The sequence below is a fragment of the Ovis aries genome, chromosome 2 (genome assembly GCF_016772045.2).
Source record: "Ovis aries strain OAR_USU_Benz2616 breed Rambouillet chromosome 2, ARS-UI_Ramb_v3.0, whole genome shotgun sequence".
NCBI classification, from domain to species: Eukaryota; Metazoa; Chordata; class Mammalia; order Artiodactyla; family Bovidae; genus Ovis; species Ovis aries.
Window position 1 is genome coordinate 71,815,173 of NC_056055.1, and position 21,298 is coordinate 71,836,470.

The 21,298-nt window shown below is 38.9% G+C and overlaps 1 protein-coding gene across 7 annotated transcripts in view; it reads right to left on the bottom strand.

Annotated features, from left to right (window-relative positions):
• The window catches only part of RFX3 (regulatory factor X3), a 343,496-nt gene that overhangs the window by 294,299 nt on the left and 27,899 nt on the right, over window positions 1-21,298 (bottom strand). For 3 of the 7 annotated variants that reach the window (XM_042243407.1, XM_060409417.1, XM_060409416.1), the window contains exon 2: window positions 3,449-3,516. The exons of the other annotated variants lie outside the window; for them this stretch is intronic. Coding sequence is in view for 2 of the 3 variants with exons in the window: in XM_060409417.1 (XP_060265400.1) it covers window positions 3,449-3,492 (44 nt within the window). In the remaining variant the exon portion in view is untranslated. The remainder of the gene's footprint in view (window positions 1-3,448; window positions 3,517-21,298) is intronic. 7 annotated transcript variants of the gene reach the window in all.

A 21,298-nucleotide genomic window follows, 5' to 3' on the forward strand; every position in this document is an offset into this window, starting at 1 on the left:
AAGGAGCAAGCGTCTTTTAATTTTATGGCTGCAGTCACCATCTGCAGTGATTTGGAGCTCCCAAAAATAAAGTCTGCCACTGTTCCCACTGTTAACCCATCTATTTGCCATGAAGTGATGGGATCAGATGCCATGATCTTAGTTTTCTGAATGAGTTATAAGCTAATTTTTTTCACTCTCCTCTTTCACTTTCATCAAGAGGCTCTTTAGTTTTCCTTCACTTTATGCCAACTATCATTAAATTTCATGTTTTTGCTGAATCACTAATGAAATTTATTTTCTATTTGCAGATATGTAATTTCATAGATTGTTACAATAAGGCTGGGTTAAGGCGAATACATATTTTGGAATCCATTATCAAAGACTCTAGAGTTCTGTAATATGATGAAGGAAACATTCCATGACACTATTAGCATTACTCATAAATGCTACTAAAATCTAGAATTTTCAAGGCTCTATACATAGACAGTAGCTGATGAAACAACTTTTAAGAATGAATATGCTTAACTGGGGCTTCTCTGGTGGCTCAGATGGTAAAGAATCTGCCTGCAAATGCAGGAGATACTATTTCAATCCCTGGGTCAGGAAGATTGCCTGGAGAAAGGAATGGCTACCTACTCCAGTATTCTTGTGTGAAGAACTCCATGGACAGAGGAGTCTGATGAGCTACCCTGGGGTCACAAATAGTTGAATACACTGAGCGACTAACACATGCTTAACCACCAGGCTTGGGATTATTAAGTACAATCAATATTTTAAATTATATAAAAATGATAAGGCCTATACAACCAAGATATGATATATTTAATACAGTTTCTATTTTAATTTTTATTAAAAATCTATATTACTACTTTCAAGCCAATTGTCATTGGCCCTCATAAAAAGCCAGCAATTCATGTATTCTGTGTACCCTACTCCTAGTGAAATAGTTCCCAGAGCCTCAAAAGAAAAGGAGACAAAAATGGACCTGCTCTGCAGCCACCAACACTCCCTAAGGCAGCTCCTGTAGAACTTGACTGGAAAACACAGTTTGAAAATTACGAATACAGTGGACAGGAACACTGGAGATCACAAGATCTGGGTGTACATGTTAGACTTTCCACTACCCGCTGTGTAACTGTGTTCAAACGTGTATCTTAAACCTCTCTTGGACTTGGGTTTTCACATACATAATACGGTCCCATATAACTAGTTAGTGAAAAAGTTGAGTGAGATGCTGTCCACACAGAAGAACTTTATACTTTCTGAAGTGTGATCTACGATGTAAATGTTAAGTATATTATAATTTATATCCTGCATTTTATGCAAAAAAGGAGAAGAATTTTTCCTTCCCCACTTCTCCCCTTCCCAGGACAATTTACTTATTTCACATATAACAAAGAAGTTTAAGACTATCAAAATGAAACAAAGTCCAAAAGTCATATTAAAAGGAAAGTGGGAGGAGAGCACATATAAACTTATTCTCTATGGCTTCTCAGGATAATTCAAGTTATCTTTCATAAACGTTATTTGCAAGCATTTTTAACCAAAGTATATTATGGAAACCCTTTTCTCCAGGCCCACACGAGCTTTCCCAATTATTAGATATGATATCAATGTCTGTATCAGATGCCCTCAATCATAAAAAATGAAAGATAAGGAATAAATATCAGACTCACTCGTTAGAAGATAATTCAAATGGTTTAAGAAATATGATAAAGCTGCAAAATTTCCTAGGAAAACTATTTGAAGGAGTTGGCACTGAGTCTCTTTAAATGTACTATCAGTCATGATAGTACATCTTAAATCATAACTGCCATACATGAGTGCATAGCTTTTGTTATAAATCGTATTACAAAGATCTTAGACAGAACTATTTACCTTATCTTTCTTGCAACCTTATATTGATTAGAATTTTGAAAAACACATAGGGAAATTTTCGGTGCATCCTGTTGTGGACTTTTATAAAACCACAGGTTTGAAATGGAGGAAATAGCTCCAGCTTATTTCTGAGTCTTAGTTAAGTCTCTTAAGCAGCAGGTTGTGTGGTTATCTTCCCACAGAAGCTGAAGACTAAAGAAATGTCAAAAGAGCAATGTTTTACCACCTTGAATGGGTCGCATCTTAGCTGCATTCTAACTATGTGGGAAGGTAAAAACGTAATTCAACTCGGGAACAAACACAGTTTCAAAGCCCAGTGACGAGGAACAGCGTACCTGTACTCAGACTCTACGCCTATCCCTCTTATGCCCCTCCCACCACCCACGCCACCACCACCTCTGCACTTTTCACCTTTCTGAATGCCAATGGAAAGCCTCTCTTTAAAGTACTGCTGTAGTGGAAGCAGAAGTTCGCACAAACTGCTGCACCTTCTTACATAACCAACACATTACTGAGTAGGGGAATTATGACATCAGGTTAGCCTATTATTCTACCACATAATTAATATCTACTGATTCTCACACTCCCATGCCATTGGCTGGATTTCATAAGGATAGCTGCTATATTTTACCATCTTTAATTTGAATTAATTCTGATACACACTTGAAGCTTGGTAATCAATGAAACAACTATGGAAATGAATGTGGCATATGCACTTAGCTGAGTGTCATTTCAGGGTTAACCAAACACAGGCACATGCAGGGTGATTCCAGGATACTAAAGGAACAGGAAAAGACTAACCTGTGAGCCTCACAACTGCTTTCACTAGACCACCCTCTAAACGCCTAGAAATTTCACATTATAGGAGTCTCAATGCCCTTTCTCACTGCTTCCCTCATAAACTATGTGCACTAGCTGTTAGTATTTCACAGTGTGCTGCTGCTGCTAAGTCGCTTCAGTCGTGTCCAACTCTGTGCAACTCCGTCGACGGCAGCCCACCAGGTTCCGCCGTCCCTGGGATTCTCCAGGCAAGAACACAGAAGTGGGTTGCCATTTCCTTCTCCAATGCATTAAGGTGAAAAGTGAAAGTGAAGTCGCTCAGTCGTGCCCAACTCTTAGCGACCCCATGGACTGTAGCCTACCAGGCTCCTTCACCCACGGGATTTTCCAGGCAAAAGTACTGGAGTGGGGTGCCATTGCCTTCTCCAGTTTCACAGTGTAGCATGCCTCTAATCCTACTTAAAGGGGGATGGGGAGGAGGATAGGAAGGAGGCATGCCCTTGTGGTTTCTATAGCCCGACAGAGAGCTAAGCTATCTGAAGCATTCAAAAATATTAATTGGAACCATATAATGTGAAGAAGAGTTCTAATATTGTTTTGTCTTAAATATATAAAGTAGTAATAAAAATAAAGTTCCTTACCATATTAGCTACTGTTAACCATTAAGAAATGAAAAACCTATCTCAAAATCTTGTATGTTAAAAGTTATTGAAAAATTCAGACATGAGATTCCATATTTGACATATTAAAGTACTCTAGGTTTTGTGTACATTTACTTCATAATTTATAGAGAACATGGATCAATTACCTCATATTCTTTCCATGAGCCAAACTCAATGTATTCTCTACCATAAAATGCCAGAATGACCAAGTGGCCTAAAATATTAAAAGCAAGAAGAATTAGGTTAACATTAAAAATGAATACTTTGATATCTAGAAATTATATGATTACTTTAAATTATTAAATCTAGATAAATATTAATTATCATACAAATGAATTACTTTATTGTATTTCTTTGTATAATTATATTTTAAAGCTTCCAATGTAGCCAAAAAATTACTGTTTTGATTTTGCACGAAAGGAGAGAGATTTTTCAAAGAATTAGAATGCAAGTAAACATTATGAACATAATAATTAGGAAAAAATATAAGTGAGGGGAAATAATGAAGAGAAGAATACTTTGAAAAAAATATAAACTTTTAATTTGTGAGGATGAATCTGCCATGGGTGTTCCCCATCCTGAACCCCTCTCCCACCTTCCACCCCATTCCATCCTTCCGGGTCATCCCAGTACACCAACCCCGAGCACCCGTGGCGGATTCATGTAAATGTATGGCAAAACCAATACAACACTGTAAAGTAAAAACAAATAAATAAAACTGAAAAAAAAGCAAAAATAAATAAAGTTAATGTAGAAAAATAGAAAAAAAATAAATAAATTGTGAAGATGACAGACCAGCCAATTCTGAGAGCAGCCTGATACAGAGAAGCCAAAGTGAGAACGGATTAGCAGCTAATACATATTTATTCATTCCTTAAAAATAATTAAATAAGATTTATTTCTTAAAAATAAAAAAAAACCCAGAAACTATATACAAACAGTTCACAAACTAGAGAACTAACTATATAAATGATTATTCAGTTTTACGGAAATTTTGAAAAGAAATACTTGGTTTGGAGAAGAATGTGCAAGATTATTTTAAAACTAATGATTTTTATTGGCTAATAAATTTAGAGTAACACTGATATATAAAAATGTAATTAAGTGTATTATTTATATATGTTCACATCTTCTTTGCCCTAAATTTGGCCCATGATATCAGATATAAGTTAGGTATAGAGTATTCTATCATTTAGTCAACTGTAAACAACATCAGAGCTGCCTGGCATGCTTTAGTTTTGCTTGTTTTTTTCTTTAAAGGTAAAGGTGACATTAAGTGACAGTTGCCATAAATTTTTATGTCGGTCCATTAAACTCTGAACAACAACAAAGCAAACAGGCACAGCTGAGTATATATGAACAGGGAACAGTCTAAATACACATTTTCGGGGTTACTTGAACAAGACAAGACAAGGATCACTAAAATAATCACAGGTGTTTGCTGTGTATTTAGGTGATTACAAGTCAGTTACAGTAAAAATGCAATAATCAACACTAATTCACACACCAGAGTTTTCAAAAATAACTTGGCAATTTTTAACCCTATTATCATCTTTTCTTGTTACTTTATTATCATTATGAAATATATTTTCTGACATGAAGCATTACTGTACATATTTATTATAAACTAAATGACTAAATGGGCTTCCCAAGTAACGCAAGTGGTAAAGAACCACCTGTCAATGCAGGAAACAGAGAGACACAGTTTCTATCCGTAAGTATGGAAGATCTCCTGAAGGATGGCATGGCAACCCATTCCAGTAATTTTGCCTGGAGAGTTCCATGGAGAAAGGAGACTGGCAGGCTATACTCTACAGGGTCATGAAGAGTCAGACACGACTGAAGCAACTTAGCATGCACACACACAAGTGACTAAATACTTCATAATAACTTTGAGCAAAATGACTATGAGTTATACATCCTACAATTAGATTTTTCTAAGATAATTCTACCAACTCCTTTAGCTCTAATTATTTTCTTCAACCACATTCACCTGTACCTAACTTGAATATCAAGTAAGAAAAGTCAAGCTAATCTACAGTTATCTGTGTCTTCTACTCCTCTCCAGACAAGTTACAAGTAACATCTCTTTGAAGACATATTCCACCACCTCATTCTGATACTAACATAATTGTTCAGGATCTCTTCATGTCTTGAATTATGACAAGTTTCTCAGCCTCCGTATCAGTTCACTGATAATACAAATCTTTGCCACTTATGATTTTAACTTTAAAATCCAATTCATTTCTTAGAGCCTGTTCTCACATAATATTATTCAATTACTCATTTAAGAAAGAACTGCAACTGTTAGGTGTCACACATACAAATATTTAATATACATGATCCACACACACAAGCAGCTCACTCACTGCCATGACAATAAGAGCAAGATGCTCCCACCTTCAAAACTCCACCTTGGCCCCACAAGAACTTATTTTCCTTCTATACTCTACAATGACTTTCTTCTCATCTCTGGTCCAGATAATCCAAGTATCTTCATCTTGCCCTTTAACACTGAGTCACTACTATGTGCTTAGCAATATGCTAGAAATTGACTAGGTACTTAATGCCAAACAAAACACAGTATTTTTTTGTATTCAGGTCCCATCCCATTTGCTCCCACATACTATGCTAACTTTCTCAGTGGCTTTATAATTGTCCTTTATGTTATAGTAGACAGTCATGTCAGACTCTTTCTGACCCACGGACTGTAGACCGCCAGGTTCAACTGTCCAGGGAATTTTCCAGGCAAGAATAGGGAGTGGGTAGCCATTCCCTCTCCAGGGGATCTTCCCAACCCAGGGACTGAATCTGGGTCTTCTGCACTGCAGGCAGATTCTTTAACATCTGATTCTCCTGGTATTCACTTTTTCACTCATTTGCTCATACTCCACAACTAATAGTAAACAAATTCTGACTTGCCACTCATATCAGATGGTCCCTTCCAGTACCATCCTGAGACCCAGGCAGAAGTGGTCACTGCCTTGGGCCTTACACTTTAGAGAACCCATTCCTGACCTCTGTCCAGGTACTTCATGAAGTGAAAAATCTGCAGAGTCCAAGGAATGCTTTCTGACCTCTCTGACTGTACCACAGCAGATTCCCAAGATTCTGAATTGCCAGGCCGAGAACGCTGGAGTACTGTCCCCAGGACAGAGACACAGGCATACCCATCTCTAGCCCAAGGGGTAGTCAAAAGATAGTCTGCAAGGGGTAAGGCAAGGTTGCTTTGGGAGTGCGTATGTGGACATGCTATGGCAAAGAACCTAGAATACAGTGAAAAGGAGGGAGAGTACAGGATAAAGATGAGGTGACAGAAGCCAACGCTCCCTTGGCCACTATGTTCCAGAACAGAACACATTAAAAATCCTAAAATTCTAAAACCTCATTATAAAGCTGTATCGGTCATATTAGAACCCTAATTTGAGATTGCATTTATTTAACAGTTAACTGATTTGCAGTATTTAAATATTCAGACACATAATGAGTGAACTTCCATGTGTATTCTTGCATCCCTAAATGTTAAGGATGGGCCTGGTTTCTACATCCTGTTTCCATTGATGGTTCACCCGTTTTAATCTTCATTATAATCCATCAAATGTTACAAATGTAGTGGCAGCAGCAGCAGCAAAAGTAGCACGGATAATACCACTCACTGAATCCTAGCATAGAACCAAGCATTCAATCTTTACTAAACTCTTTCACACCTTCTGTGTTACTTACAACCCAACTATCTAGTTATCTTCATCTTATCCATGACTTGAAAGTACCACAGTGTCAAAAGATGGATTCTAATCAAGGTCTTTCTACATTAACAGCCCAGGTTCTTCCCACTACACTTCCTTTCAGATGGTTAAGAGATTGACCTGGCTTCAGACTGCTCCCTGCTAATCTGCACAGATCTGCCAGATTAATCTCCCTAAAAGATCTCTTTTACCTTAACAGTTGATCCAGTCTTTAAAGTATATACTGCTGGTTATGCTCTACTCAGTTAAGCTAAAGGCCTTAGCTTGATTTTTCTTTCAACTCCATCTGTTCATTCTTTCCTAAAATACTCTTCAATTTCTTCACATCAAAATCATACCTTGCCTTTGGTTCCCATGTAAGCCAGCCCTTCCCCATATCCCTAGCCAACACACCTTCCTAAAAACATTTAAGATCCATATCATCATACTTTGCCTCCTTCCTTCCTAAAGACTTCTCTGACTACTCAAGCCCAGAATCATTTGTCATGCCTAATGTTCTATATCCCTGTAATACTGACAGTCTCTGATCACTCAACAAGTAATTAGCTATGAACTTAGCAGGGTGTCAACTTCAAAGGATATGATGTATCTTTACGTCACTTTATGAAGCTAATCTTTTTGGAAGGCAATATAGAGGAAACTGGTTAAGTGGCTCCAAAGACAAAACCCCCGGTTGATAACCTGCCTTGATCATATATTAGCACAGACTCTGGAACTGAATTTGTAAATTAATTCATTTATAATTAGCCGACTTTTTGGTCCCAGAGCCCATCTTGATCTTAAATTTTCCAAGATACCAAAGAATTTTTATGTGTATGACACCTAGTTGTGCAGTGGTATAGCAAACACCCTCTTCCAACAACACAAGAGAAGAATTTACACATGGACATCACCAGATGGTCAACACGGAAATCAAATTGATTATATTCTTTGCAGCCAAAGAAGGAAAAGCTCTATACAGTCGGCAAAAACAAGACCAGGAGTTGACTGTGGCTCAGATCATGAACTCCTTATTGCCAAATTCAGACTCAAATTGAAGAAAGTAGGGAAAACCACTAGACCATTCAGGTATGACCTAAATCAAATTCCTTATGATTATACAGTGGTAGTGAGATATAGATTTGAGGGACTAGATCTGATGGACAGTGCATGATGAACTATGGACAGAGGTTCGTGACATTGTACAGGAGACAGGGTTAAGACCATCCCCAGGGAAAAGAAATGCAAAAAAGCAAAATGGCTGTCTGAGGAGGCCTTACTAATAGCTGTGAAAAGAAGAGAAGTGAAAAGCAAAGGAGAAAAGGAAAAATATACCCATTTGAATGCAGAGTTCCAAAGAATAGATAGCAAGGAGAAATTAGAAAGCCTTCCTCAGTGATCAATGCAAAGATATAGAGAAAACAGAATGGGAAAGACTAGAGATCTCTTCAAGGAAATTACAGATACCAAGGGAACATTTCATGCAAAGATGGGCTCAATAAAGGACAGAAATGGTATGGACTTAACAGAGCAGAAGATATTAAGAAGAGGTGGCAAGAATACACAGAATTGTACAAAAAAGATCTTCACGACCCAGAGAATCACGATGGTGTGATCACTCACCTAGAGCCAGACATTCTGGAATGTGAAGTCAAGCGGGCCTTGGGAAGCATCACTATGATGCTAGTGATGCTAGCACAAAGCTAGTGCTAGTGTGGAGTGATGCTCCACACAAAGCTAGTGCAGGTGATGGAATTCCAGCTGAGCTATTTCAAATCCTGAAAGATGATGCTGTGAAAGTGCTGCACTCAATATGCCAGCACATTTGGAAAACTCAGCAGTAGCCACAGGACTGGAAAGGTCAGTTTTCATTCCAATCCCAAAGAAAGCCAATGCCAAAGAATGCTCAAAATACTGCACAACTGCACTCATCTCACACGCTAGTAAAGTAATGCTCAAAATTCTCCAAGCTAGCCTTCAACAGTATGTGAACCGTGAACTTCCAGATGTTCAAGCTGGCTTTAGAAAAGGCAAAAAACCAGAGATCAAATTGCCAACATCCGCTGGATCATGGAAAAGGAAAGAGAGTTCCAGAAAAACATCTATTTCTGCTTTATTGACTATGCCAAAGCCTTTGACTGTGTGGATCACAATAAACTGTGGAAAATTCTGAGAGAGATGGGAATACCAGACCATCTGACTTGCCTCTTGAGAAACCTATATGCAGGTCAGGAAGCAACAGTTAGAACTGGACATGGAACAACAGACTGGTTCCAAATAGAAGAAGGAGTACATCAAGGCTGTATATTGTCACTCTACTTATTTAACTTCTATGCAGACTACATCATGAGAAACACTGGGCTGGAAGAAGCACAAGCTGGAATCAAGATTGCTGGGAGAAATATCAATAACTTCAGATATGCAAATGACATCACCCTTATGGCAGAAAGTGAAAGGGAACTAAAAAGCCTCTTGATGAAAGTGAAAGAGAGTGAAAAAGTTGACTTAAAGCTCAACATTCAGAAAACGAAGATCATGACATCCAGTCCCATCACTCATGGGAAACAGATGGGGAAACAGTGGAAACAGTGTTAGACTTTATTTTTGGGGGCTCCAAAATCACTGCAGATGGTGACTGCAGCCATGAAATTTAAAGACACTTACTCCTTGGAAGGAAAGTTATGACCAGTTATATTGAAAAGCAGAGACATTACTTCGCCAACAAAGGTCCATCTAATCAAGTTTATGGTTTTTCCAGTGGTCATGTATGGATGTGAGAGTTGGACTGGGAAGAAAGCTGAGTGCTGAAGAATTGATGCTTTTGAAATGTGGTGTTGGAGAAGACTCTTGAGAGTCCCTTGGACTTCAAGGAGATCTAACCAGTCCATCCTAAAGGAGATCAGTCCTGGGAGTTCTCTGGAAGTAATGATGCTAAAGCTGCAAGTACTTTGGCCACCAGTACTTTGGCCACCTCATGCGAAGAGTTGGCTCATTGGAAAAGACTCTAATGCTGGCAAAGATTGAGGGCAGGAGGAAAAGAGGACGACAGAGGATGAGATGGCTGGATGGCATCACTGACTCGATGGACATGAGTTTGGGTAAATTCCCAGAGTTAGTGATGGACAGGGAGGCCTGGCATGCTGGGATTCATGGGGTTGCAAAGAGTTGGACACGACTGAACAACTGAACTAAACTGATACTTTCCTCCCTTCACCTCAAAAATGCCAAATTTGTAGTTTTGACTCATTTCATAATGTAAATATTCCCAATATGGCTAGTTTCAAGTTAAAAATGTGACATCTGAATAAAGATTTAAGAATGAACAACATCGGCTCTCTCCAGCTATTAAGAAGAGTTTCAGTTCACTATTGGTTATGCCTGTTCATTTATCATATTAGAAAATAAAATAGAAGGAGAAAGTCCAAGATAGTGGCATAGGAAGATCCTACATTCCTCCCGTGGATAAACCAAACCTACAGCTACATATGGAATAATTCCCTCTGGGGAAGAAAAAAATAAAAACTAAAAATTCTGCCAGCAAACAGTAAAAAGGCTAGATCACAACAGGGAGCAGAGGTACCCTCACCAACAACCTCATCCCAGCATGGCAACCTGCACCTGGGCAGATTTCACAAATCTAGAGCTTCTCCCTCAGGAGGAAGAGGTGCATGCCCCTTATCAGGCACCCCAACCCTTAGGACATGAAACAAAGAGACAAGCCTCCAAAACGTCTGGCTATGAAAACAATGGGTCTCACATCCAAGAGACCCAAAGGACTGTACGGAGCTGGGATACTTTAAAGGGCTTGAGCTCAGACACTCTCTCTGGACACCACACAAAAACAGCAGTTTGAAAGCAATGGCACCCTACTCCACTACTCTTGCCTGGCAAATCCCATGGACAGAGGAGCCTGGAAGGCTGCAGTCCTTGGGGTCGCTAGGAGTTGGACATGCTTGACTGACTTCATTTTCACTTTTCACTTTCATGCATTGGAGAAGGAAATGGCAACCCACTCCAGTGTTCTTGCCTGGAGAATCCCAGGGACGGGGGAGCCTGGTGGGCTGCTGTCTATGGGGTCACACAGCGTTGGACATGACTGAAGTGACTTAGCAGCAGCAGACTGTATGTGAATAAGATGCACTCATAGTCTTGAAGCATCTACCAGAAGGACAGAGATCTGATTGAACTCTATGGGGACAGAAAGAAAAAGTGGCTCAGTCGTGTCCAACTTTTTGCAGCCCCATGCACGATAGCCTGCCAGGTTCCTCTATCCATGGAATTATCCAGGTAACACTGAAGTGTGTAGCCACTCCTTTCTCCAGGGGATCTTCCAGACCCAGGGACTGAACCTGGGTCTCCTGCATTGCAGGCAGATTTTTTACTGTCTGAGCTACCAGGAGCTGGTCATTTTTCTGCTCCCCTCCGCCATGAAGGTGCTAGCAGGTACGCCCTGACCCTGTACTCTCTTGTGGCCCTGCCAAAAATGGTGGGCTCACCCAAATCTTGAGCTCTCCTGCTGTCTCGATGAAGTTGGCAGGCATGGGCAATACACACAGGGAACACTCCTTGCTCACCTATCTGGCTATGGTGGCCAGGGGGCTGGCATTCTTGGGTCCCACAGGACTATTAACAATTGGAAAGGTAGTTGTGGCAGGCATCATCCTCAAGGCACCACAGAGTCAGTAGAATGGAACATATCCTAGATCTTTCAGTGAAAAGGGAAAATTTATTTAGCTTGAGGGACTATAACTTTAGCTTGAGGGGCAGACTAAGGCTTGCCAAACATATCCAGAGACTACAAAGCTGCCCAGTGAAAACAGGCTGGGAAATACCATCTTTGTGCTGTCCCCTGACCTTGCAACAGTTCTCTACTATGTCCCAGAAAACAGCTTGTATACTTGACTGAAGCCTCGATTTTTGCAAGTGATGCTCAAGACACCTCCAGGTTACCAGCAGTGTTTATGACTGCAATCCCATAGGACTGTATATATTTGCGTTCTTAAAAAGCTGTCTGAAGGTCTAGCTTCTCGTCAGCTTAAAGATAGCTGCTAACTAAGCTACTTCCCTTTGGAACACTGATAGGTTATGGACACAGCCTCAACAACTGGGAACTATCAGGAATAAGTCAGGCTGCTTGGATAACCACAGAGGTTCAACAGACAACCAAGACCTAGGGTGAGAGTGAAAGATACAGTTCATCTCCAAACACAACGCCATTCCTTCAAGATTGGGAAGGTAGTTGTTTCACCTAATATATAGAAACAAACAGAGTCAAGCAAAATGAAGACAGAGAAGAACAAGTCTGAAAGGGAAAAACAACAAAAAACCTAACAACAACAAAAATCTCAGTGAAACAGAGATAAGTAATTTGTTTGAAAAAGAGTAAAAGATAAATGTAAATAAGCACACACAAAGAAAGTCAAGGGATGGAAAAAGATATAGAATGCCAATAGAAATCAAAAGAAAGCTGGGGCAGCTATACTTCTATCAGGAAAAAAAAAAAAAAAAGAAAATAGACTGTAAAACATCTACTACAATGAAAGAAGGGCATTACATAATGATACAGGATCCTTGATGGCTCAGACGCTAAAGAATATTCGTGCAATATAGGAGACCCATGTATTATCCCTGGGTCAGAAAGATCCCCTGGAGAGGGAATGGCAACCCACTCCAGTATTCCTGCCTGGAAAATGCCATGTACAGAGGAGTCCAGTGGGCTACAGTCCATGGGGTCACAAAGAGTTGGACAAGACTGAGCAACTAACACACACACACACACACAATAATAAAGGGGTCAATCTAAAGAGAAGACTATAGTATTTGTAAATATACATGCACCCAACATAAAAGCACCACAGATATTAACACACCTAAAGGGAGAAAGCGATGGAAATACAATAATATTGCAGAACTTTAATAACTCACTTACATAAATGAATAGCTCATCTACATGTTATGGGAAAACTGAAAAACTCATAAACGTGTGAAGATTAAACAACATGCAATTAAACAACCAATGGGTCACGAAACCAAAAGAAAAATAAAAAAATACCTTGAGACACAATGTACCAAAATATAAAGTGAAAAAGCAAAGTCGCTCAGTCGTGTCCGACTCTTTGCAACCCCATGGACTGTAGCCTACAAGGCTCCTCCGTCCATGTAATTTTCCAGGCAAAAATACTGGAGTGGGTTGCCATTTCCAAAAGCAGTTCTAAGAGGAATGTATAGTCATACAAGTCTACCTCAAGAAAAAAGAAAAATCTCAACCCATCTAACTTTACACCTAAAGGAACTAGGCTTCACTGGTGGTCCGTGTGGTAAAGAATCTGCCTGCAATGCAGGAGACCCAGGTTCCATCCCTGCATTGGGAAGTTACCCTGGAGAAGTAAAAGGCAACCCACTCCAGTATTCTTGCCTGGAAAATTCCATGGACATAGGAGCCTGATGGGCTACGTCCATGGGGTCGCAAAGAGTCAGACATAACTAAGCAACTAACGCTCTCCACTTTTCAAAGGAACTAGAAAAGAACAAAGCCCAAAGTAAGTGGAAAGAGGGAAATAAAAATGATCAGAGCAGAAAAAGAGACTGAAAAGGCAACAGAAGAGATCAATGAACCTAAAAACCCATTCTTTGACAAAATAACCAAAACTAACAAACTGTTAGCTGAATTCACCACTCTCACCACTTTTATTTAACGTAGTATTAGAAGTCCTAGTGAGAGCAATTAGGCAAGAAAATAAATAAAAGGCATCCAAACTGAAAAGGAACAAGTAAAACTGTCACCATTTGAGGACAGCGTGTATATATAAGTCAGACAGAGAAAGAGACATACTGTATGATCTTATATATAGAATCTAAAAGACAACACAAATGAACAAGCCAAATTCATTAAAAAAAAAATAAAAACACGACAGATGACTGCCAAAGTGGAGGGAGATTGGAAGTGGGCAAATGGGTGACCTGCTATAGAGGTACTAACTTGCAAATAAAAAATGTTAAGGGAATGTAACATATAAATGGTCCCTGTAGTCTATAATAATACTATAGTGTATATTTGAAAGTTGCCAAGGGAGTAAATCTTAAAAGTTTTCATCAAGAGAAAATAGAAATTTTGTAACTTTGTATGGGATGTTTGGTAACCAGACTTACTGTCCTGATCGGTTTGCAGTGTATACAGATAACAAATCATTATGTTCAGTTCAGTTAAGTTCAGTCACTCAGTCGTGTCCAACTCTTTACGACCCCATGAATTGCAGCACGCCAGGCCTCCCTGTTCATCACCATCTCCCGGAGTTCACTCAGACTCACATCCATCGAGTCCGTGATGCCATCCAGCCATCTCATTCTGGGTCGTCCCCTTCTCCTCCTGCCCCCAATCTCTCCCAGCATCAGAGTCTTTTCCAGTGAGTCAACTCTTCGCATGAGGTGTCCAAAGTACTGGAGCTTCAGCTTTAGCATCATTCCTTCCAAAGAAATCCCAGGGCTGATCTCCTTCAGAATGGACTGATTGGATCTCCTTGCAGTCCAAGGGACGCTCGAGAGCCTTCTCCAACACCACAGTTCAAAAGTATCCATTCTTCGGCACTCAGCCTTCTTCACAGTCCAACTCTCACATCCATACATGACCACAGGAAAAACCATAGCCTTGACTAGATGGACCTTTTTTGGCAAAGTAATGTCTCTGCTTTTGAATATGCTCTATAGGTTGCTCATAACTATTCTTCCAAGGAGTAAGCGTCTTTTAATTTCATGGCTGCAGTCACCATCTGCAGTGATTTTGGAGCCCAAAAAGATGAAGTCTGACACTGTTTCTACTGTTTCCCCATCTATTTCCCATGAAGTGATGGGACTGGATGCCATGATCTTCATTTTCTGAATGTTGAGCTTTAAGCCAACTTTTTCACTCTCCACTTTCACTTTCATCAATTGAATCGCCAGTCTATGTCTGACGCAGGATGCAGCATGCTTGGGGCTGGTGCATGGGGATGACCCAGAAAGATGTTATGGGGAGGGAGGTGGGAGGGGGGTTCATGTTTGGGAATGCATGTAAGAATTAAAGATTTTAAAATTTAAATAATAAAAAACTTAAAAAAAAAAAAGAGGCTTTTTAGTTCCTCTTCACTTTCTGCCATAAGGGTGGTGTCATCTGCATATCTGAGGTGATTGAGATTTCTCCCGGCAATCTTGATTCCAGCTTGTGTTTCTTCCAGTCCAGCGTTTCTCATGATGTACTCTGCATAGAAGTTTAATAAGCAGGGTGACAATATACAGCCTTGATGTACTCCTTTTCCTATTTGGAACCAGTCTGTTGTTCCATGTCCAGTTCTAACTGTTGCTTCCTGACCTGCATACAGATTTCTCAAGAGGCAGGTTAGGTGGTCTGGTATTCCCATCTCTTTCAGAATTTTCCACAGTTTATTGTGATCAAATACATGAATAAAAAAACAGAAGTTAATAAAACCATTGCATCTGATAATAGTCACAATTTTATGAAATAAATGTAACTTTCTAAAGAAAAAAAACAATTTTATGAGAAGAGTAGCATTGTTTTTTCTATTGTTCAGTCCCTACTGCTGCTGCTAAGTCGCTTCAGTCGTGTCCGACTCTGTGCGACCCCATAGACAGCAGCCCACCAGGCTCCCCCGTCCCCGGGATTCTCCAGGCAAGAACACTGGAGTGGGTTGCCATTTCCTTCTCCAATGCGTGAAAGTGAAAAGTGAAAGGGAAGTCGCTCAGTCGTGTCCGACTCCTAGCGACCCCATGGACTGCAGCCTACCAGGCTCCTCCATCCATTGGATCTTCCAGGCAAGAGTACTGGAGTGGGGTGCCATTGTCTTCTCCTAAGTTGTGTCCAATTCTGCGACCACATGAACTGCAGCACATCAGGCCTCCCTGTCCTTCATTATCTCCCTGAGATTGCTCATACTCATGTCCACTGAATTGGTGATGCCATCCAACCAGCTTATCCTCTGTCGTCCCTTTCTCCTCTTGCTCTCAATCTTTCCTATCATCAGGGTCTTTTCCAATGAGTTGACTCTTTGTATTAGGTGGCCAAAGTACTGCAGCTTCAGCTTCAGCATCAGTCCTTCAAATAAATATTCAGGGCTGATTTCCTTTAGGATTGACTGGTTTGATCTCCTTGCTGACCAAGGTACTCTCAAGAGTCTTCTCCAGCACCACAGTTTGAAAGCATCAATTCTTCAGCACTCAGCCTTCTTTATGGTCCAACTCTCACATCTGTACATGACTACTGGAAAAACCACAGCTCTGACTATATGTACATTTATCAGCAAAGCGATGTCTCTGCTTCTTAACACGCTTTCTAGTTTTGTCATAGCTTTTCTTTCAAGGATCAAGCATCTTTTAATTTTGTGGCTGCAATCACTATCCACAGTGAATTTGGAGCCCAAGAAAATAAAATCTGTCACTGTTTCCACTTTTCTCCCATCTATTTCCCATGAAGTGTTGCGACCAGATGCCATGTTCTTTGTTTTTTGAATGCTGAGTTTTAAGCCAGCCTTTTCACTCTTCTCTTTCACCTTCATCAAGAGGCTCTTTAGAGAGAGAGAAATGTTGCATACCAACACTTATGTATAGAATCTAGAAACATGGTACTGATAAAATTACTCACAGGGCAGCAATGGAGACACAAACATAGAAAACAGACTTATGGACATGGTGGGGGACGGGAGGAAAGAGAGGGTGAGATGTGTGGAGAAAGTAACATGGAGAGTTACATTACCATAGGTAAAATAGATAGCCAATGGGAATTTGCTGTATGACTCAGGGAACTCAAACAGGTGCTCTGTAACAACCTAGAGGGGTGGGATGGGGTGAGAGATGAGAGGGGAGCTCAAGAAGGAGGGGACATACGCATTCCTATGACTGATTCATGTTGATGTTTGGCAGAAACCAACAAAATTCTGTAAAGCAATTATCCTTCAATTAAAAAATAAATAAATTTTAAAAATAAAAAAATTAGTGTTTACCAAAAAAAGAGGCTCTTTAGTTCCTCTTTGCTTTCTGCCAGTAAAGTGGTATCTCCCTATCTGAGGTTTTTTATATTTCTCCTGGCAATCGTGATCCCGGCTTGCAAGTCATGCAGCCTGCCATTTCGCATGCTGTACTCTGCACAAAAGTTAAATAAGCAGGGTGACAGTATTCAGCCTTGACATATTCCTTTCCCAATTTTGAACCAGTCCATTGTTCCATGTCCAGTTCTGTTACTTCTTGCCCTGCATAGGAGCTTCTCAGGAGACAGGTCTGTAGGCATTATTTTGGTTTCATAAACTTCGTTAACATATTAATAGAAAGCAACTGGCTTCTCAGGTTTACTTTTACATACAACTTGCTGTTTTGATTGAAATATATAAAATAAATGCAGCCTCACATAGATATTTAGTTGAAAAGGAAAGACCTCCTGGGGCTGGTGACCACCTCCCTAGCCCCACCCCGAGGTCCTCCATTCATAGTTTGAGCAGCGTTCACATGCAGTATACATTTTATATAGAAGACTGTGGTGTGAAAAGACCTTACGAATAGTATAAGTTTGGACTAGTTTAGTAGTTGAAGTTTTTCTCACTTAGCAATTATTTAAATAAGAAAAATTCTAACTTTAGCACTGAGAAGAAAGTTTATGCTATTTCCTGTGTATATTTACATATATATACATACACATATATATGCAAATATACTTCCCAATTCAACAATTCAAAGTACAAAGAATATCAAGGAAGATGTAACTATAAAGTAAAAACTTCATTTTCAGGAGAAAAAAATTTATACAGAGAATATTTATGAAGGTCACAAATGAATCTTCACTGAATTGGCCATTATCTTCAGTTAAGCATAAAAGGTACAATTATCCTCTATGTTTTCACAAGTGATCAATGGCACCATATGTACAAAATGACAAATCAGAGTTACATATTCACTGATATAAAAAAATAGCTTGAGAACAGAATTATATTTTGGTTAACTTAAATTTTATATTTCCCAATTTAATGTTTTTAGCAATATTTACTTCAAAATGATACTGTTAAACAGTTTAACAGTATGAGCACATAAGTCATTGTTGTTGTTTAGTTGCTAAGTCCTGTTGACTCTTTGGCAAATCCATGGACTGTAGCCCACCAGCCTCCTCCATCTGTGGGATTTCCCAGGCAAGAATACTGGAATAGGCAGCCATTTCCTTCTCCAGGAGATCTTCCCGACCCAGGGGTCAAAGCCAGGTATCCTGTACTTGCAGGTGTATTCTCTACCACGGAGCCGCCTGGGACGCCCATACATAAGTCATATTCAATCTAAAATTTATAGAACTACAGCCAATAGCCAGTAGTTTTATCTGAAAAACTGTATATTCCTAACAGTAAGTGCTATTTTCCCTTGGCTCTAAGTATCACTGTAGCCTGGTATTTTTTTCCCTTTTACAATATCAAGGCAAATTTACCTTACCTCCTCCTTTACTTAAGCTTCGGCTAGAATTACCTTCTTCAAAAAACTGAAATAGGAGAGTTACTGCCTAAACCAGTTTAATCCCACTAGCTACTTCAAAATGCTACATTTCAAACCACTTCTATTGTTTTGTAAATATTATCTTTTCATTAAACTAAATGCCTTTATGAGCCCTTTAGCAACAACAGTATATATTAAAATTTAAACTACACTTTGTAAATCAAGCGTTTAAGTATATTGAACATTTTTTCAAGGGTAGGCCAAAAAGCACCACAGGCAATCAGATTTTTATGGGACTCTACTGTTGCTTTATTTCTTAGCAGACGCTACTGATAACTCATTTTCAGTTTTCCTTTATCATTAGTATTAGGTGCTAACACAAGGCTGGGCAGTTTACTCACTTCTGTCCTACTTTTTACATGGAAGAAAAAACTGGAGAGAAGTCAAGTGTTTAAATAATATAAGGATCACCATACATACTTACTAAAATAAACTTGCTTTATTCTTTGAATTCTACCCTATGTTAGAGTAATTAGTATTTCATCTGACCAGTGTATATTTTTATCAATTATTGCTCTGTAATCTTTAAAGATGCTGTCCCAATATTTAAATCTGTGAACAAGAGGGATTACTATAAACTGTTTATTCTAACAAATTTCTAATACTGAAAATGACTTAATAAAATATACATACATATTCCTCTTGGAAAACCATTATTTTCTGATTTCATGTTACTATTTCAGCTGCCACCCTCTCCAGTAAAACCCTCTTCACATCCTACCACAAAGAGTAAGCTAGAAAGATAATGACCATACTAGCTACCAGCCTGAGTGCCAATATAGACTTTCATGCTATGTTCTCTATAGACACATCATTCACCTTATTTTTACTTTATAATGCAAACTGTATATGCAATATCTTCATGTTTACATTAAAAATCTGGGCTTAAAATAGTTGAAGAATTTTAAAATAATTAGTCATCAAATGATAAGCCAGGAATTGAACTCATTTTCAAAAGGCTAGGACTCACACCTTCCTCTAACAATTTTGCAAGTTGACAAAGCTCATGCAACATGCATCAGATATTTTTATTTTCTTCAGCTAAAGACATAAGTTGCCATGGATATTTGTGTAAGTGAAATCCACATGAGTGTCTCACATAGCATACTTTGGGTCTCTGTGGAACCTTTACAGTTCCAGGCAAGTACTCCAATAGACTTCTATTAATATTGGGACAATTCCAACAAAAATCCATATTCAAGATTAGTTGAAGGAGGTAATCATTCCAGAAGTCTGCTTCATACTAATCGTTCTTGTGTCTTCAAGAGTGAGCTGTGATTTCATACTCACAGGTGGAACTACAGTTCACACCCATGCCTCATGATGTGGAAGAGGACAAAGTCGTTAACTATTAGAATGTGTGGCAGGTCAGCCTACCGAACAGCTCAACTACAATTCAGAATATAGGCGAGACTTCTATACAGTGGTATGCAGTCACTTTATAAAATAAAGTAACACTTCAGAAATATCACTGACTGTAAAAATGAGCCATATGATAAATTTATTCCCTAAAAAAGCAGACAATTCAACGTCATACAAGTGATGCCTAAATTCAAGTATTAAACTCACTGTGGCTCTAGTGAATTACTAATATTTCAGATACTCTAGTGGTAAAACTTTCGAACAACCTAGTTCTGCTTGGTAAAGGTAGTATTTACATTGAATTTGAATTAGGACTCTAATTCACCAAGGAGCAGAAAAAGTTTCTTTGATGATGTCATGCTGATCCCCGGGTCTATGACACCTCTTGACATCATTCTCTACTAGGAAGCTAGTACATTAGGTGGGTGTATTAAAATACTTCGATGGGAAAATGCCACTGTGGATAAGCTATTATTATAGAAATACACATACACACACACACACTCACAAAGCATGGCACTTAATCACTGATAAAAATTTCTACCTAAAGAAAATATATTGTTAAAAAATCATTTATACTATTTACCATTTACTCATACTATGCCATGAGCTTAAGAGGTTGATTTTATCTTTAGCTAAAGCCGTGTATCTTCTAATCTGTTTAGGGCAGCTGTCATGGAATCAGAACAAGCGGTGCCATTTTAATAAGAAAGTCTTTTAATGAAATATAATAGGTCACAAATACCTAATTTCTGCTCTTTACTGTAATTGCCAGTATGTACTAAAACTGCCACTTTAACAATCTCTTCCAAATGATGACACAAAAGATGAACAAATCAAGGGTATTAGTATGTGTGTATATTTACAGCTTATTGCTGTCAAAGGCTATAGGATTCCACTTCAACTTCAGTAGCTATATGAGAATCTACTTCTTTTGATGGAGGCATCCTGTTTCAGGTTGTGAATGAATCTGAATTAATCTCTTCTTCATGGCTATGTAAGCAAATACACACTAAAAAATACCCAGGAGAAATGTTAACAAAGTTGTAGCACAGTATTATACCTTTAGGAATATCACAGACACTTTTACTCTCACTGTGGAATATTGTACATTTTACTACTTTATTCTTTTTTCTTCAATAGATTTTCTGCTCCATTGGTTGTTGGCTCATAATTTCAAACAACACTGTTTATATATAGTTCAAATAGTGTGGTTTCTTTGATAATTTTTAAGTTTATCATAAGCATCAGTTTTATATGCTCATCATTTAAAATGCATACATAAAACTACAAAGAGTTGTTGAAAAATTAAAACAGAGGATCCCCAAAAGAGAGCACAAATACTGCGATTTTTAACAAGCATTCAATATGACTGTCTGGCTAGTTTGGTTTTAC